Source organism: Chiloscyllium plagiosum, unplaced genomic scaffold (genome assembly GCF_037043375.1).
Source record: "Chiloscyllium plagiosum isolate Xiang-an unplaced genomic scaffold, Cpla_swu_hap1 HiC_scaffold_8, whole genome shotgun sequence".
Taxonomy (NCBI): domain Eukaryota; kingdom Metazoa; phylum Chordata; class Chondrichthyes; order Orectolobiformes; family Hemiscylliidae; genus Chiloscyllium; species Chiloscyllium plagiosum.
Window position 1 is genome coordinate 99,833,821 of NW_028270146.1, and position 19,320 is coordinate 99,853,140.

The window sequence follows — 19,320 nt, forward strand, 5'->3', positions numbered from 1 at the left end:
GTGCAGGTCAGGTGAATTGGCCATGCTAAATTGCCCGTAGTGTTAGGTAAGGGGTAAATGTAGGGGTATGGGTGGGTTGCGCTTCGGCGGATCGGTGTGGACTTATTGTGCCGAAGGGCCTGTTTCCACACTGTAAGTAATCTAATCTAATCTAATCTAATCTAATCTAATCTCTGTTCTGCCTTACCAAGCTTGGAGTTCAAGTTTCAGCATTTGCCTTGTTCTTTATAGTTCAAGAAGTTTAGCTAACTGAAATTGTGTTCCACTAACTTTAGACTCTTCTCATTCTAATCCCATAGCTATGTTATTATCTCTACTTTCCTGTTCTCTGCTTTGAACTCTCAACTCCAACATTTCTGCCAGAGATATTGACCTCGTATTGGTTACTTCTTGCAAATCTCTCGGATAAACCTTTTCTCTCTGGAAAGTTGTAGCAACTGACAAAAGCCGTTTGGGTTTTGAATGTGTTGTAGTTAACTTCCGGTGAAAATTGTATCAAATTTAACCTCAGCTAGTCCCAGTAATTGCAGGATTTGAAAATTCCGAAATAATTGCAATCCCAGACTAAACTGCCAAAGGTTGTGATCTGGCCAGAAACACAGATAACTGGATAAAGTGTGAGGTCCAGGGGATTTGCAAAGAGAATAAAGGTGCAAGATTCTGTGACTTTTGAACAAATAACAATAAACCTTATTACAGGATTTTTGAGCAGTAATCCAATCAGCATTAAATGTGCAACTTATGTCTAAAGGTACAACACTGCCAACTAGCCAACAATGTGGAAAATTGCCCAGGTACATTCTGTTCAAGAAAAGCAAGTCAGAACCAATCCAGTCAATTAACAGTCAATCAGTCTACTCTCGATCATCAGTAAAGTGTTGGAAAGTGCCATCAATAGTGCTATAAGGCAGCACATGCTCAGCAAAGCCCCGTTTGGGTTTCGCCAGGGCTACTCAGCTCCTGACCTCATTATAGCCCTGATTCAAACATGGACAAAAGAGATGAATTCCAGAGGTGAGGTGAGAGTGACAGCCCTTGATAACAAGGCCATATTTGACTGAGTGTGGTGTCAAGGAACCCCAGTAAAACTGGAATCAGTGAGTATCGGTGAAAACTCTGCTGGTTAGAGCCATACCTGGCACAAAGGAAGGTGGTTGTGGTTGTTGGAGGTCAGTCATTTCTGCTGCAGAACATTTCTGGCAGGAGTTCCTCAGAGTAGTGTCCCAGGCCCAATCGTCTTTAGCTGCTTCATCAATGACCTTCCCTCCATCAAAAGAGCAGAAATAGGGATGTTCACTGATTGCATAATGATCTGCACCATTCGTGACTCCTCAGATATTGAAACAGTCCATGTTCAAATGCAGCAAGATGTGGACAAGCTTGGGTGGGCAAGTGGCCAATAATATTGCCAGGCAATGACTATGTCCAATTAGAGTTCAACTAACCACCACCCCATGGCATTCAATAGTGTTATCTTCACTGAATCCCCGCTGTCGACATCGTAAACATTACCAATGACAAGTAACTTGATACAACTGTGGTAAATGGAGTTTAATTTGGATAAGTTTGAGAGATTGCATTTTGTAAAACAAACAAGGGCAGGACTTGTAGAATGAAAGTAGCTCCTTGGGTAGTGCTGTAGAACAGAGACACCTTGGGGTTCAGGTACATAGTTCGTTGAAGTTTGCATTCGAGTGGTTAGAAAGGCATTTAGCATACTTGCCTTCGTTGCTGAGACCTTTGAGTATAGGAGTTGGGATATTATGCTAAGGTTGTACAGGTCGTTGGTGAGGTCCCTGCTGGAGTACTGTCCAGCTCTGGTTGCCCTGTTATACTAGAGGTTGCTGGGAATGGAAGGTTTTGAGTTACAAGGAGAGGCTGGATAGACTGAGACTTTGTTCACTAGAGTGTAGGAGGTTGAGGGGTAACCTTACAGAGGGTTGTGAAATCATGAGGGGTACAGTAAGGTGTCTTTTCCCTAAGGTGGGAGATTTCAAGACAAGAGGACATATTTTTAATGTGAGAAGAGAAATATTTCAAAAAGACATGAGGGGCAATATTTTTACGCAGTAATTCGTGTGTGAACTTCCAGAGGAAGTGGTGAATGCAGGCACAATTACACATTCAGATAAGTACATGAATAAGACATTTTGGAGGAATATGGGACAAGTTCAGGACTAGTTTAGATTGGGATTATGGTCAGCATGGACTGGTTGGACAGAAGGGTTTATTTCCATGCAGTGTGACTCTATACCTGGAATTGTCATATCAATACATGGCTGCAAGAGCAGGTCAGAGTCTAGGAATATTGGGCGAGTAACTTACCACCTGACTCCCCAGAGCTTCCACATCTACAATGTACAAGTCAGGAGTGTGATGGAATGCAACCCACTTGTCTGGATGGGTGCAGCTCCAACAACAGTTGTAGCTTGACACCATCCAGGACAAAGCAGCCCACTTCATTGGCACCACACTCACTCCCCTGACCATTGACTGTGTGTACTGTCTACAAGATGCATTGCAGAAATTTGCCAAAGACCCCATGTCAACACCCTCTCAACCATAGGTAAGGCCAAGGATAGCAGATACATGCAAACACCACACCCTGCAAATTTTCCTTCAAACCACTCAACATTCTCAGTGGGAAATATTTTACTGTTTCTTCACTGTTTTTGGGTCAAAATCCTGGAATTTCCTCCTGCAGGATATTGTGGGCCTCCCTACAGAAAGCACACTGCAGCAGGTCAAGAAGCAGCTGGTGACCACCTTCTCAAGGAGCAGCTAGGGATGGCCAATGAATGCTGACCCAGCCAGCAACACCTACATTCCATGACTGAATTAAAAAAAAACTCAATTAACACATGCTAAGTATTAGTAATAGACTGATCAAACATTCCATATCATAGTAATAGTAATGCTGTGTAGTTTTGGTAATGCACACCAGACATTTAATAAGAGATCATCAAATCTCATTGAACCTCAGTTATTACAATTTTTTTTTTACTTATTCTGATCTGACTCTGAGTCTCAATCGCAAGAAGTCACTGTCATGGACTGCCTCAACTGCTCATGTTCTAAACTGATCAGCCTCCTTTTGTGGGTCCATACTGCCTTGGAGGCAGAAATTGCTTTCAGTACTAATTCACAAGCACAGCTGCAACTGACATTAGCCTCACTGAGCCAGTACTGCCCTGCTTTTTTTTCCTCCCGTGTACTCTGATCTTGCTCAGTTGCCTTCAGATACAAATCCTGAATCCACAGTAAATGCGCACATGCACGTCCTGAACACAAAATGAACGTGCTCACAAGCATATCCTGAATGCACAATGAATGTACAGAGGAACCTCGATTATCTGAAGGATGTGGATGGGGAGTATTTCGTTTGATTAGTCGAGTGCCGGGTAACATAGTTTAGCCAAGCATCCAGATTTTGCTAGATAATCTGATATTCGAATGCCAGATAATTGAGGTTTCTCCGTCCACCCAGACTCTGAACACTGATGTGCAGACTCTAAACGCACAGTAAACATGCACATAGTCCCTGAGCAGAGAATGAATGAATGCAAACGCAGACTCTGAGCACAAAGTGACTTAACACGCTGACCCTCAACATACAATGATGATGCGCACAGTCCCTGAATATACATTGGTTCTGAACGTACAGGGATTGCACACGTTGACAACCCTAAAGAGACACACATTCACCATGTGCACAGACATTGATCACTGCACAGAGCCTAATCTTTCTCAGTCACACTCTAATTGCACACAATGACTGCATGCACATATACTGATCTCTTTCAGACTCTGAGCACCCCCACAGTGGTCGCGTGCACTAACCCCAAATTCTGGTACGCTCAGATTCTGAATGCGCGTGCACACACACGCACATTGCAGACTGACCCTGATCTCTCAAATTGTGCTTCTTAAAACTTCTGACTGAAATGGGAAAGTACAGGTTTTGCAAGGATTGCTGCATGCTTATAAAACGAGTAAACTTGATCCTGATAGCAAACGTTCATGCAGTTGCTTGGAGGAGATGAAATTGAAGTTTAGGTTGCAGACAAGCTGGAGTTGAGGGTTCTGTATACACATGGAGCTTTGGTTAATAACAAAAACATTGTTTGGTCTATACACTGGTGACTAGTTATTGATACCAAAGACCTTTTGAATGACTATGTGATTGGTGCTCACATAACTGAACAGCTTGGAGCTGGGAACAAAATGCAGAGAGAACTGATCAGATCTCCACCTCAGGAGCTGTCTTTTCCTGTTCTCCACAATCAAAATTCACTATAAACCCGCAGGAAACCAGTTTATCTTTCCTTCAACAGTTGCTGTAAACTGTGACTTTTAACCGATAAGTCAATGACATTGAATCAGTGAGCCAGCCAGCCAGCCATCCTGTGCATGTTGCAAACCAGTGGTATCATTTGGAAAAGGAAGTCTGAGAAGAAACCTTCCAATCCACAAAAAACATATCCACAGATCTTGCGAACAAAGATAACTGAACCTCTTTCTGAATTTACTTCCGTCCGTGTTGTTGTAAGCTGTGACTTTTAAGACCATATAATGTAGATGCAGGAGTTGGCCATTCAGCCCATCTGGTCTGCTCCATCACTTCCCATCACCCTCGATTCCCTTATTGATTAAAAATCTGCCTGTGTCAGCCTTGAATATACTTCATGATCAAGCTTCAACAAGAATTCACTGCCCTCAGAACGAAGAAATTCCTCCTCATCACTGTCTTAAATGGGCAACCTTTTATTCTAAGATTATGTCCTCTGATCCTAGATACAAGGGGAAACAACTTTTCTACATCTACTCTCTCTCGAGTCTCCTAAGAATCTTATATGTTTCAATAAGACCAATCTCATTTGTCTAAACTCCAATAAGCACAAGCCCAAGCAATTCAACCTCTCCTTATAAGACGCTCCCCCTCCATACCTTCTACCAGGTTAGTGAATCTCTCTGGTCTGCCTCCAATGTTAGTATATCCTTTCTATATAACTGCTCACAGTATTCTGACTAATGCCATGTATACATTTTTAGCAAGGATTCCCAATTTTTATACTCCAATTTTTGGCTTGTTAATCAAAGTTGTAGTGTTGGATTTCTCGTTGAATGAGAGCTGTTAGCACCGATAGTGGCCTCCAGCCTTTCTTTGGCACATGTACACTGCGATGCAACAGTATTCTGTGCTCGCATTGCAGCTTGCCATGGGCTGGGCTGTCCTGTCTGGACAGGAGTCAGGCACTGCATTGCTGCAGCATTCTGAGCACAGACTGCAGTGTTTTGGAGTCCCAAGTTCCGGGGTGTTTTGCCCTTGGCAGACTTATCGTGTTGCTGCAGTCTTTATAACGCTCTGTAAGAATGATAGAATCCCTACAGTGTGGAAACAGGCCCTACGGCCCGACACTCCAAACAGTATCCCACCCAAGCCCATTCCCTTACTACTGTACATTTATGCCAGGCTAATGCATCTAACCCACACGTCCCTGAACACAACGAGCAATTTAGCATGGCAAATTCACCTCAACTGCACATCTTTGGACTGGGGGAGGAAACCAGAGTTCCCGGAGGAAACCCATATAGACGAGGGGAGAATATGCAAACACCACACAGACAATTGCCCGAGGCAGGAATTGAACCTGGGTCCCTGGTGCTGTGAGGCAGCAGTGCTAACCACTGAGCCACCGTGCCACCTTCTGTGCCCACAAAGCATCTTGTCTCTCCTGACTGAGACTGCTATGTTGCTGCCTCTGTTTAGCAGCCTTGCACTCCCTTTGGAGATCATCTGGCCATGCCTCCTCCTCTGTTGTTCTCATCAGGTCTACACAAGAGCTCCGTCACTGCCCTCTGGCTGTGAAATTTACTCATTTGGTCTCTTGGCCCTGCATCAGTGGCATGGCCTCTTCATCCTTACTTGCAAAATGCCTGTCAAAAAGAATGCAAAATAATCATTCTTTAGTCAGACTACAGTTGTATTTTGGGCCACATGTAATGTTTCTAAATCAGCTGCCAATAATTATTCACTTTGCCTGGCCACAGTGAAGTGCAGACCAGTTTAAAAAATGCCAAGTTATCCACACCTATAACAGGAAGGTTGGGTTATTGTAACAGCAGCATCAATGATGCACAATCCCAGGTTGTTATCACAGATATTCGTCCACCACCTTCATCTTTTGCTACCTATAGCAAGACTTAATTTACACTCCAATTCCTTGAAATGTAGTTTGAAAAGAGCCCTTAATTGGGAGAGGCAAACAATGCTCTGCTTTCCCAGCTTTTTTTTCCACTTAATTTTGAAATTGTTTGCTATTTTGCTGCCCTAAACGATTCCAAGTCCAGTAATAACTCATGCAGCGCTACAAAATTGACACAAAGAAAATTCTTTTTAATCAGGGGTTAGTGGGAGCTAACTTTTCATTGCCATGTGTTCCTAAATTGTTTGGGGCAATCAGTTTGATGCATAACACTCCCCTTTTGGAAAGCCCCAGTAAAACCTGTACTCCTGCACCAAAATGGTTTTTGCCATGCCTTAATTTGAAGGATTACAGTAGCTGAGTTTTAATTAGCAGAATAAACTCAGAATGTTGTGGTGATCAGTTTGTTGTATCACAGTGCACATCAGAAAGCTCATATAGGACTTAAAAAAAAAAACGTACACAAACTCATCTGTTTAAAGTGAGTTACCTTTAAAATTAAGGCCAACATTCCATTTGCCTTCTCTGATATCCTCTGAAGCTATATGTTAGCTTTTTGTGATTTATGCAGGAGGGTTCACAAATCTCTCTACTGCAGCTTTCTGCAATCTTTCTCCATTTAAATAATATTCAGCCCCTCTATTGTTCCTGCTGAAGTGTTTAACCTCACGCATTGTATTCCATCTGCCAAGCTTTTGCCCACTTGCTTAAACTGTCAATATACCTGTACATACTGTTTGAGTCATCCTCACCACTTACCTTCCCACCAAATTTTGTGCCATCTGCTAACTTGGCTACAGTATGTTCACTTTCCCCATCCAAGTCATGAAAATATGTTGTTAATAATTGTGGCACTGCATTTGTTACGGGTTACCATCCTGACACATTGATGTCAGTGACTGTTTAAGAAGTGACCCAGCCACCCTGTGCCTCTTACAAACCATTGAAAGTATTTGGAAAAATGCAAGGCCAAGAGGAAACCTTCTAATCAGCAGGAACCAATTCAACAGATCTCGTGAACAAAGGCGATCAAACGTTTTTTTTATTCGCTTGTGGGGCATGGGCGTTACTGGCTGGTCAGCCTTTATTGCCCATCCACGGTTGCCCTTGAGAAGGTGGTGGTGAGCTGTCTTCTTGAACTGCTGCAGTCCATGTGCTGTAAGTTGACCCACAATGACGTTGAGGAAATTCCAGGATTTTGACCCAGCAGCGCTGAAGGATGGTATGTGGCTTGGAAGGGAACTTGCAAGTGGTGGGGTTCCCTTGTATCTGCTGCTCTTGCTTCTAGACAGAATTGGTTGTGGGTTTGGAAGGTGCTGTCTAAGACTCTTTGATGAGTTTCTTCAGTGCATCTTGTTGATGGTACACACTTCTGCCATTGAGCGTCAGTAGTGTAGGGAGTGGATGTTTGTGGCTATATCTAACAGGTGGGCTTCTTTGACCTGGATGGTGTTGAGCTTCTTGAATGTTGCAGCTGCACACATCCAGGCAGATAGAGAAGTATTCTATCACACTCTTGGCTTGTGCCATGTAGACAATGAATGGGCTTTGGGGAGTCAGGAGGTGAGTTACTCAGTTCAGGATTCCTAGCCTGTGACCTGTTCTTGTAGCCACTCCATATATGTGGTGAGTCCAGTTGAGTTTTGGTCAATGGTAACCCCCAGGATGTTGGCAATGAGGGATTCAGTGATGGTAACACCATTGAATGTCAAGGGGCAGTGGTTAGATTGTCTCTTGTTGGAGATGGTCATTGTCTGGTATTTGTGTGAGGTGAATGTTACATGCCACTTGTCTACCTAACCCTGGGTGTTAAGATCTTGTTGCATTTGGACATGGACTGCTTCACGAATGGTGCTGAACGTTATGCAATCATTGTTGTACACCCCTACTTCTGACCTTATGATGGAAGGATAGTATAGTTCTTTCCTGATTGCTCTCCATCCATGTATTTACTTTCTCTGTGTGTTTAAGGGTTCATTTATAAAGCAATTAGAGTTTTAATTAGTAGAGTTACACGCTGACAGTTTGTATCCTGAACTTAGAGTTTAATTGTTTGTAATAAATAGTAAATCATATTAAGTGCCGACGCCCGTTTTGTGCTTTCTGTCAACCTGGGGCTTGAAAATCAGGTGAATTGCGGATCATTGTGTATTTTCTTAAAATTTTAAGTTTTGCCCAAACTCTGGGAATAGTAGGGCTTGATTACCAATGTGCCACCCCAGTGACAACAATATGGTGACCGTGGACACAGGTAATGAATTCTGCGACTCTGCCTGAGACTTTCATGATATATTTGAGCCATCCCTTTAACTGGACAGTTGTCATATGTGGTTTGTAGTATAGTGACAGCACGGGTTTGCAAATCGACCAGTTAGTTGTAATTTGAAACTCCACCCTACCAGTCTTTTTCCAACAGTATTGAGAAGTTTGAATGTCGATGTAATTCCAGACCCAATGGGAAGTGCTTGAGGCTGTGGGGGTAGTGCAAGTCCCCAAGATGGAGTTCAGTTACTGTTATTACAACCCACTTGGGAAAGTGCACTGATACTTGAGCCTTCAACCCGTGTCGTCACAGAAGTTAAAGATTTAAACAAAGTCCACAAAATATCCGATTTACCTATCTGGTGAGTCATGTTAGCGGAAAACTCAGTCCAGGTTCCTGTGCTTAATCACTATTTATTATCAATGAGTAAACTTTAACCACGTGAACTGTCATCATGTGACTCTACTATTTAAAACTCTAACCCCCCATTAAAACGCTGACACTCTCATACAAACAAACAAAAACGGTGTTATGGGTGGAAGAAACAAAAATTGAGGAAGCACTGCTCAGAATTTAGAATCCCTACAGGGTGGAAACAAGCCCTTTGGCTCAACTCTCGGAACAATAATCCATCCAGACCCATACTTCTACCCTGTTATCCCACATTTACCCCTGACTAAATGCACCTAACCTACACACCCCTGAACACAATGGGCAATTTAGCTTGGCCAATTCACCTAACCTGCACATCTTTGGATTGTGGGACTATGAGTGTTCGATTGCAGCATTCCGCAGGTTTTGATAAGATGTTAATTTTTCTGCCCAACAGGTTCAGTTCTCCTCCAGATTCCCAGATTTTTGTTTTTGTCAAAGGCACAGGGGCTTTGCACATTCTTTGTTTAGTTTCACAGCTGCTGGCAAATGGTGGGAGAGAGGAGCTGACTGTCTTCTGGGTAGATGCAGTGAGATATAGAGACAGATCCTACTCCTTGTAGGTTGGAAAGTCGCCTGCCCCTTGGTCTTGCGTGTGCACACCCCGCAATCTGCTCAGCCGCCCCGTGACACCCCGCAATCTGCTCAGCCGCCCCGTGACGCCCCGCAATCTGCTCAGCCGCCCCGTGACGCCCCGCAATCTGCTCAGCCGCCCCGTGACGCCCCGCAATCTGCTCAGCCGCCCCGTGACGCCCCGCAATCTGCTCAGCCGCCCCGTGACGCCCCGCAATCTGCTCAGCCGCCCCGTGACGCCCCGCAATCTGCTCAGCCGCCCCGTGACGCCCCGCAATCTGCTCAGCCGCCCCGTGACGCCCCGCAATCTGCTCAGCCGCCCCGTGACGCCCCGCAATCTGCTCAGCCGCCCCGTGACGCCCCGCAATCTGCTCAGCCGCCCCGTGACGCCCCGCAATCTGCTCAGCCGCCCCGTGACGCCCACTACTTGTCCATTACTCAATCAGCTACCCATTGCCAGCCAAATCCTACTCTGTATCCCCCCCACTTTGGTGGTGTGCTGCCTTAGCTCACCCCCCCACAGCTTGAACAAATCAATAATGTAGCACAACTCGCAATGAGTTCCAGTAACTTGATTTTAAAAGGGCAACCCTTGGTTTCAAGAAAGTCCTTTTCCTGTTTAAGATCGCAGTCAGAAAGACAAATAAATAAAAAGCTGCAGAGCATTACAGAGCTCGCGGATACCTCGCATCTGTCTCTGGAGCTGCCTATATGCCCTCTTCAATAACCCAGTGTTTTCTCTCCCCCCTGCAGAAAATGGCGTGATTCGCTCACAGCGAGTGTTTGATGCTATGATGGCTACAGACCGGGGACTGTATTGCAGAACTAATCCGTACGCGGATTCTCCACAGTCTATTGGTGAGTTTACCTCTGCTTCATAAAGCCCAACTCTTCTTCCAGCAAGTGTTTTCGGGGGGGGGGTGGAAGGGGAGGTTGGGGAGGTGTCAGGAGGTCCTGAATTTGATGGCTGAGGGTTGAAGTTGGGATTTGACCAGTGCTTAGGTAGGATTTGAGTTGAAGAGCTGACCCTAAACATAATGTCCACAAGACTGATCTGAGGTTGGAGCTCCCTATTCCTGGAGATCCTTGCTTTGCAGCGTTGTGTGCGTTAGGTTGTTCAGGACTGGACTCTCAAGTATCCTTCACCAGATCTGACATTCACTAATGTGGGTAAGATATCAGCAGGGTTTACCACGCATGGAAGGGTAACCCAGCGGGGTTTACCACGCATGGAAGGGTAACCCAGCGGGGTTTACCACGCATGGAAGGGTAACCCAGCGGGGTTTACCACGCATGGAAGGGTAACCCAGCGGGGTTTACCACGCATGGAAGGGTAACCCAGCGGGGTTTACCACGCATGGAAGGGTAACCCAGCGGGGTTTACCACGCATGGAAGGGTAACCCAGCGGGGTTTACCACGCATGGAAGGGTAACCCAGCGGGGTTTACCACGCATGGAAGGGTAACCCAGCGGGGTTTACCACGCATGGAAGGGTAACCCAGCAGGAGTAAGCCTTTCAACAAGGCGCCGCACGTGTTCAGTCGGGCTTCTGGTGCAGTGTTAACATGGAATCCCAGTGTGGAAACAGGCATTTGGCTTTTTGAGTCCATGCCGACCCTCCGAAGAGCATCCCACCCAGACCCACACCCTGACCTATCTCTGTAACTGAAAATGTGTTGCTGGAAAAGCGCAGCATCCAAGGAGCAGGAGAATTGACGTTTTGTGCATGCGCCCTTCTTCAGGATGCTGAAGCCCTTGGATGCTGCCTGACCTGCTGCGCTTTTCCAGCAACACATTTTCAGCTCTGATCTCCAGCATCTGCAGTCCTCACTTTCTCCTATCTCTGTAACCCTGCATTTGCCATGGCTAATCCACCTAATATGCACATCTCTGGACATTATGGGCAATTTAGCATGGCCGAACCACCTAACCTTTGGACTATGGGAAGAAATCGGACAGATATAGACACTGGGAGGATGTGCAAACTGCGCACAGACCCTGGGTCCTTGGTGCTGTGGGGAGCAGTGCTAACCACTGAGCCACTTTGGCACCCTAAAATTGAATTCAAATTCCACCATCTGCAGTGGTGTGATGTAAGCTTGGGTCCCCAGTACATTACCTGGGTCCCTGGATGAACAATTCAGTGATAATACCAGTAATACCAGTGATAATACCATTGCTTCCTCTTATTGTAGTGTCCTGATCTCTGGCCCAGAAGCTCAGGTCCCCCCTCCCCCCCCTCAGGGCTTGATGGTCACAGAAGAAAATGTGGTCACAAAAATTGTAGAATTGAAGACTGCAGAGCAATAGGTCATTTAGCCTTCCATCATTTTGCTGGATCTTTGAAAATGCAGTTATATTTGGTCCTGCATCTCTTTTCATCTGTAACACTAAATTCTCAACCTTCAGGTCTGATTTCCTTTTAACACAATTAATCTAATCAGCTTCCACTACCTTTCCAATTGCAGCCTTCCAGATCCTGACTACTGTCTGTGGAAAAAAACTCATTCATTTAAAAGCACACGTGCAGACACCAGCAGCAATTGTCTGATTCAATTTGTTACAGTAGGCACACAGTCTCATTTACTAGTAATACAAATCCAGGGCATTCTTTCTTTACGATTCTTTAATCCACAAAAAAATCATCACTAACTATGTGTGTTTTAGGAGTGGGGTGGTGGTAATATAACTGAAGTAGTAACTGAGACCCCTAGGCTAATGTCATGGGGACATGATTTCAAGTCCCACCATGGCAGCGGTGAATTCAAAAATTCTAGAATAAGTAACTACTTGTCATAAAAACCCACCCAGTTCATGAATATCCTTTAGGGAGAAATCTGCTGGTCTTATCTGCTTTGGCCCACATATTGCATTTTGGAAAATCAAATCAAGGTAGGAGTTTTATGGTGAATAGTAGGGCCTGAAGGAGTGTAGTGGAACAGTGGGATCTTGGAGTTCAGGTGTACAGTTCTGTGAAAGTGGAGTTACAGGTAGACAGGACAGTGAAGAAGGCTTTTGGCACAGTGGTCTTCATCAGTCAGGGCATTGAGTATACACATTGGGAAGTTATATTGCAGTTACACAGGATGTTGGTGAGGCTGCACTTGGAATATCGTATTCAGTTTTTGTCGTCTTGTTGTTGGAAGGATGTTATTAAACTGGAAAGAGTGCAGACAAAATTAACAAGGATGTTGTCTGGACTCAATGGTCTGAGTTATAGGGAGAGGTTGGACAAGCTAGGACTCTTTCTTTAGAGTGTAGGAGACTGAGGGGGGGATTTTATAGAGGTTTATAAGATTATGAGAGGCATGAATTGGGTAAATGCACTCAGTTTTTTTCTCAGGCTTGTGGACTTGAGGGCTAGAGGGCGTTAATTGAAAGTTAAAGGGGAAAGAATAAAAGGGGACCTGGGGCAGCCTTTTTACACAGAGGGTGGTACGCATATGGAATGAGCTGCCAGCGGACGTTGTTGAGGTGGCTATATTTACAATATTTAAAAGGTATTTGGACAAATACGTGGATAGGAAAGATTTAGCAGAATATTGGCCCAGTGCAGGGAAATGGGGTTAGTGTGGATGGACATTTTGGTCGGCATGGCCCAGTTTGGGCAAAAGGATCTGTCTCTGTGCTGTAGGACTCTGTGACTGTATATGACTGCAGACCCACAGCTTGACCCTTAACTGCTTTCTGGACAATAAATACTGGTCTTCCCAGCAAACAGCCCAGAACAAATAACAAAAAAGTGTGTTGTAATGCAGCCAAAAAGGTGGTAAGCCTTTTTGATGTGTTTATTGCAGGCGGTAAGAGTAGGCGAGTTTCCCAGTCAGTCATAACTGAGTGATAGATGCAGCATAACAACCTCCTTACATTAAGAGATTCCAAGTGCAGGTCCTTGTCATGAGCAAGACTTGTTCTGAGGGGTTATTCCCCCAATACCATACTTTCTCTCTCTTCCCCCCCCCCCCCCCCACCTCTCTCTTTCCCTCTTCCTCTCTCTCCCCCCCCCCCCCCCCCCACCCTTGCATCTCCGACTTCTTAACAGTTAACTCCGTCCTCTCCTGTTCAGCTCCTAATCTAACTCTGTACAGTCCCAGTGTTCTTTGCTTAAATAGAATTGATAGCTACAATCAGATCAAACCTTTTTCTTGTTTATCCAGAGAGTTTGGGCTTTGCTGGCTGGGCCAGCATTTCATTGCTCATCCCTTTTTGCCTTGGGGTTGGTATTGGAGAGCTGCCTTTTGATCCACTGAAGTCCCTGGATGTAGGGGCACTCATGGCACTGTTAGGGAGGCAGTTTCAATCCAGCACCAGTGAAGGAACAGTAGTATAGTTCCAGTTCACAATGTTCCCACATATCTGCTGCTTTTCTAGTGGAGGGTGTGTGTTTGGAAGGTGTTGTCAGAAAAGTCATGGTGAGTTATCACAGTTACTGAAATACGTACACAACAGTCTGACTTCACTTCCAGTCTGTCAGGTTGTGTTATATTCATTTATAGTCTGTGTGTGTGTCTTTACAGTTATTCTGTGGTTTCTCCTCTTCAGGGTGTGTGCATATTTACATCAAGATTGAAACGCATGTTTCTCAGGATATGTTTGCAGTCAAACTGTAGTTTCTGCCCTTGAGGCTGTATAAATATTTACATGCAGATTGCAGCTGTTCCCCACAGTGCAGTCAGAATGTAGTTACCGTCCCACAGATTGTGTGTATATTGGCAGTCAGACTGCTGAACCTGCCCCTCTGAGTTAATGTTAACACTCAGAGTGTAGTTTCAGTGCCTCAATTATCATCAGGTCGCAGTTCCTGTTCCTTAGGTTGACCATAAGACACAGGAGCAGAAGTAGGCCATTCAGCCCATCAAGTCTGCTCTGCCATTCATGACTGATCTGACAATTGTCAACTCCACTTTCTTGCCTATTCTCTACAAGGCTTGATTCCCTCACTGATTAAAAATCTGCATATCTCAACCTTGAATATGCTTAATGAACCAGCCTCAACAGCACTCCACGGTAAAGAATTCCACAGATTCAACCATCCTCTGAAAGAAGAAATCTCTCCTCATCTCTGTCCTAAATGGGCAACCCCTTATTCTGAGATGATGCCCTCTGATCGTAGACTCTCCCATGAGGGAAAACGATCTTTCCACCTCTACCCTCTCAACATACAAGATTCTGAGAGAAGTTTCAATAAGGTCACTTCTCAATTTTGTAAATTCCAATTAGTGCAAGTCCAACCTACTCAACCTTCCCTCAAGAAAATCCCTCTACATCCAGGATCAACCCAGTGAATTTTCTTTGGATTGCCTTCAATAGCAATATATCTTTCCTTAAAAAAGGAGACAAAGCTGTTCAGTGTTCCAGCTGTGGTCAAACTAGTACCATTATATTTTTAGCAAGATTTCCCTATTTTTATGCATTATTTTCTTTTGTAAAAAAGACCAAAATTGCATTTGCCTTCCTTATTCCTTGCCTAACATGGATGCTCGCTTTTTGTGACCCCCAAATCCTTCTGTGCTGCAGCCTTCTGCACTCTCCCCTGTTTGTGTGTGTAAGTGTATACACACACAATCAGATTATAGTTTCTGTCCCTTAAGGTCTGTGTGTATATATTTGTAGTTGACTTGTAGTTCCTGTGTATATATTTTGAATCAAGTTGCTTTTTTTTTGGGGGTGACTGCAATCATGTCATTGCTTTGTAAGACGCAGGATGTGTGTCAATGTGTGTGTGTGTGTGTGTGTGTGTGTGTATATTGCATCTACAAGCACTTATTCTCATTTATGTAATTATTGTAACCTTTGCTGTTTTTCATCTTCTGTAGGTTATCAGGCCACCATTAGTGCACCTCACATGGTAAGTGGTGTGCAATTTGTACTACTGTGTGCTGAATGAGGCTAATTGTGTTTTTAAAGTAACTTGCAAAAAAAAGGGCAAAGGTGATGCGTGAGAAAGCTTTTTTCCTCAGTGACCAGTTAGGGTATAGAATATTCTGACCGGATGGAGGTTCAGTTAAGGTTTTCGAGGGCATTGGGTGGTTATTTGGATTAGACGTGCTGTGCAGTGGAATGGGGAAAAGCAAGAGATTGGCACAAGGTAAATGCCAGGCAATGATCCTCGCCAACTAGCCATTGCTGTTTGGCTATCAGAGTCATTAGCATCACTGAATTCCTCACTATCAACATCGTGTGGGTTACCGTTGACAAGAAACTAAACTGGGAAGCCATATGAATATATTAATATTGCGGCTACAAGTGCAAGTCGTAGTTTGGGAATCCTGCATTTCTTGACTCCCCTAAGCCTGTCCACCAATTGCAAGTGAGAAGTGTACGGAATGCTGTTCACTTCCCTCGATGAATGTAGCTCCAGCAACATACAAGAAACTCAGTACCATCCAGGACAAGGCAGCCTGCTTGATTGGCACCCATCCACCATCTTCAACCTTCACTTCTTCACCGCTGGCATACTTTAATAGCAGTGCGTGCAATATACAAGGTGAACTGCAACATCTCACCATGGCTCCTTTGGCAATGGCACCATCTAAACACATAACCACATCCATCTAGAAGGACAAGGGAGCAGATACATGGGAGCACCGCTCCCTGCAAGTTCCCTCCAAGTCTCTTACCATCCTGACTTGGAAATGTGTTGCCTGTCCTTCAGTGTTGCTGGGTTAAAATCCAGCTACCTTTCCAAAAGCAGTGTTGGTGTAAACACAGTGATTAAAGAAGGTAGCTCACTACCACCTTCTAATGACCAATTACACCCATCTCCCATAGAAGAAGAAGGAGAAACATGTACAATTCACAGGGAATAGAAAGGATTTTTTTTTAAACTGAATGGTCAGTAGGGAGCACAGCCAGTGTGAAGGAGACCATCTGAGTGAGAGAAAGGCCCAGTAAGTGAACTAGAAACTTGTCTCAAGTAGGAACTTGTGCACATGGGACTAGAGGGGTTTTAACTAGTGTCTACTGCAAGAAGTGAACTCTATCAAGAGGAAGGTGAGTGGAGGAGGATAAAAAGTGACCTGCAGATGTCACCATGTGCAGAGAGAGGAGTGAAGCTAGTGAATATTTCTGGTCTTTAAATGAAAAATCAGGTCTCCGGTTTGTGCTAAGGTCTCTGATATTATTATTCTATCTTTTCTTAAAACTGGCTGCTGTTACTGTTTAATAAAAGACATCATTACAGTAAATTGTAAAGAGCAAGTAATGAAATGCAATTAATTTATGAAATAAATCAAATTAAATAGTGATGACAGGATAAATAATTATTGCTGCTGGACACCAACGTGATTCAGAAGGAGCACACCGACAGTCAGTGTTTGCAGCTGGAGTAACTTTGAATCTGAATGGTGAAGCTGGACTCTGAACTGCAGACAATGTACCACCCGGGGGAAGGGAAATTTACTTTGGTCACCTCAAACTAGAGGGTGGTCACACCAGGTAACTTAAAATTGGTTTGAGATTAGGGACACGAAGGTGTGACCACCAGTGAGGTAGGTATAAGGACAGAAGGGGTTGCAGTTGAGAAACATTATCTGCTGAAATTGTCCAACAGTTACGAGGTTCTTGTAAACAGTGCAGACAAAAATGAGGGCTACTGGGAGAATGAGCAAACTGACCACGGCACCTTGGTGCAGGGAGGCTTTAAAGTGGTTGGAGATTGTAGTTGTGATCGGGAACAGTCTAATAAGGGGAATAGATACTCATCTCTTCAGCAGGGAATAGGATTCCTGAAGGATGTGTTGCCTTCCCAGTGTCAGGATTAAGGACATCTCCCTGGGGCTGGAGAAGATCTCTGAGATGGAAGGGATGGATCCAATAGTCGTTATCGACGTGTGTACCAATGACATTGGCAGGCTGAGAAATGAGGTATTGCTGCAAGAGTTTAAACAGGAGCTAAATTATAAACGCAGAATCTCCAAAGTAATAAACTCTGGATTACTATCTAAGCCATGGGCAAACTGGCAAACGGTGAATAAAGTCGTGGAGTTAAATATGTGCCTCAAGGATTAGTGTGAGTGGAATGGCTTTTGGTTCATGGAGCATTGGCAGCAGTACTAGGGTAGAATGGAGCTGCTCTGGTCAGATGGGCTTTGCTTGATTTGTGCTGGAACCATGTCCTGGTGAATTGACTAACTAGGACTGTGGAGAGGGTTTTAAACTAGTCAAATAGAGGGGGAAGGGTTTGAGAGAGGGGAAATGTGGACTCACAAATCAAGAGGATATGGAAGCATTACAGAGCAGTTATTTGGATAATGATGCCCAGTGTGGGACTGGAACTGACAAAGGTAGAAAGTATTCTATAGGCCTCCTAACAGTAGCTGTATGGTGGTACGAAGAACAAATCAGGAGATACAGAGGGCATTTTAAAAAGGCAGATCATTAATCTTGGTGACTTTAATCTTCATGTAGATTGCAACAATCAGACAGGCAGAGGTAGGCATGAGGAGGAATTTGTAAGATATTCAGGACAACTTCCTAGAACAGTATGTTGAAGATTCAATTCAGGATCACATAATGTTGGATCTGATGATGAGTATGAGATTGGGAGGAGCTTGACCAGTTGCTCTGATGGGATTTGAACCCACGTCCTCAGAACATTAACTTGGGCTTCTGGATTACAGGTCCAGTAACGTCGCTGCCTTTCTTCAGACTTCTGTCTTGATTCCTGTCCTCCACAATGCCTGAACAGCCCTCCGTGATGTACAGGAATACTGAATGGTATGCCTGACTGTCTTCCCCAGATGGACTCTGGTGACAGGCAGCTAGGGAATTTGTGGTTAGTCTGGATGGCCTTTGAATATTTAGAGTTATAAATATGTACAGCATGGAAACAGACCCTTTGGTCCATGCTGACCAGATATCCTAATCTAATCTAGTCCCACTTGCCAGCACCCAGCTCTATCCCTCCAAACCCTTCCTATTCATATACCCATCCAGCTGCCTTTTAAATGCTGCAATTGTACCAGCCGCCTCCACTTCTACTGACAGCTTATTCCATACATTTACCACCCTCTGTGTGAAAAGGTTGCCCCTTAGGTCGTTTTAAATCTTTGCCCTCTCACCCTAAACCTATGCCCTCCAGTTTTGGATTCCTTCACCTCAGAGAAAAGACCTTGCCTATTTTCCTATTCATGCTCCTTATGATTTATCAACCTCTATAAGGTCTCAGCCTCTGACAATCCAGGTAAAACAGCCTCAGCCTCTCCCTATAGCTCAACTCCTCCAACACTGGCAGCATCTATTTATTGTGTGGTTGTGTTTTCTGAAGAATGATGGTGTGTCAGGGAGTTTAGCCAATGCTTCACTTGCCTAAGCCACTGACAGGATGCGCAGGACATGACGTGTGTGTGTGTGTGTGTGTGTGTGTGTTTGTGTGTGTGGACTCCCTTTGTAGGTACCGAACTTGACCCTTGCTGCATAAGAGAGCATCGACCTGTCATCGAGAGTGGCCATTAAGGTCACCTCCCAAGACCGGGACAGTACATGGGTAAATACAGAGTAAAGCCCTTTCTACTCTGTTTAAAGTGGAAGTAAACTGAAAGTGAAGCTGCCTTGAAACTGCAACAAAAAATACGGTGCTGGAAAAGCACAGCAAATCAGACAGCATCCAAGGGGCAGGAGAATCGACATTTCGGGCATAAGCCCATACTTTTTGGCTCTGATCTCTAGCATCTGCAGTCCTCACTTTCCCTTGAAACTGCCCCAATCAAATACATCTAGCTTAGAGACAGCACAGGATTAGATACAGAGGGAAGATTTCCCTACTGTTCTAAACTGAAAGTCAACCACCCTTGTCCCTGCCCCCATCAAACCCTCTTAGGACTGGAACAGCATGGAACATGAGAT

At 44.5% G+C, this 19,320-nt stretch overlaps 1 protein-coding gene across 3 annotated transcripts in view; it reads left to right on the forward strand.

Annotated features, from left to right (window-relative positions):
• The window catches only part of pcmtl (l-isoaspartyl protein carboxyl methyltransferase, like), a 32,273-nt gene that overhangs the window by 3,966 nt on the left and 8,987 nt on the right, over positions 1–19,320 (forward strand). For all 3 annotated transcript variants that reach the window (XM_087990164.1, XM_043698312.2, XM_043698316.2), the window contains exons 3-4: positions 10,228–10,332; positions 15,291–15,322. In XM_087990164.1, coding sequence (XP_087846290.1) covers positions 10,228–10,332; positions 15,291–15,322 — 137 coding nt within the window. The remainder of the gene's footprint in view (positions 1–10,227; positions 10,333–15,290; positions 15,323–19,320) is intronic.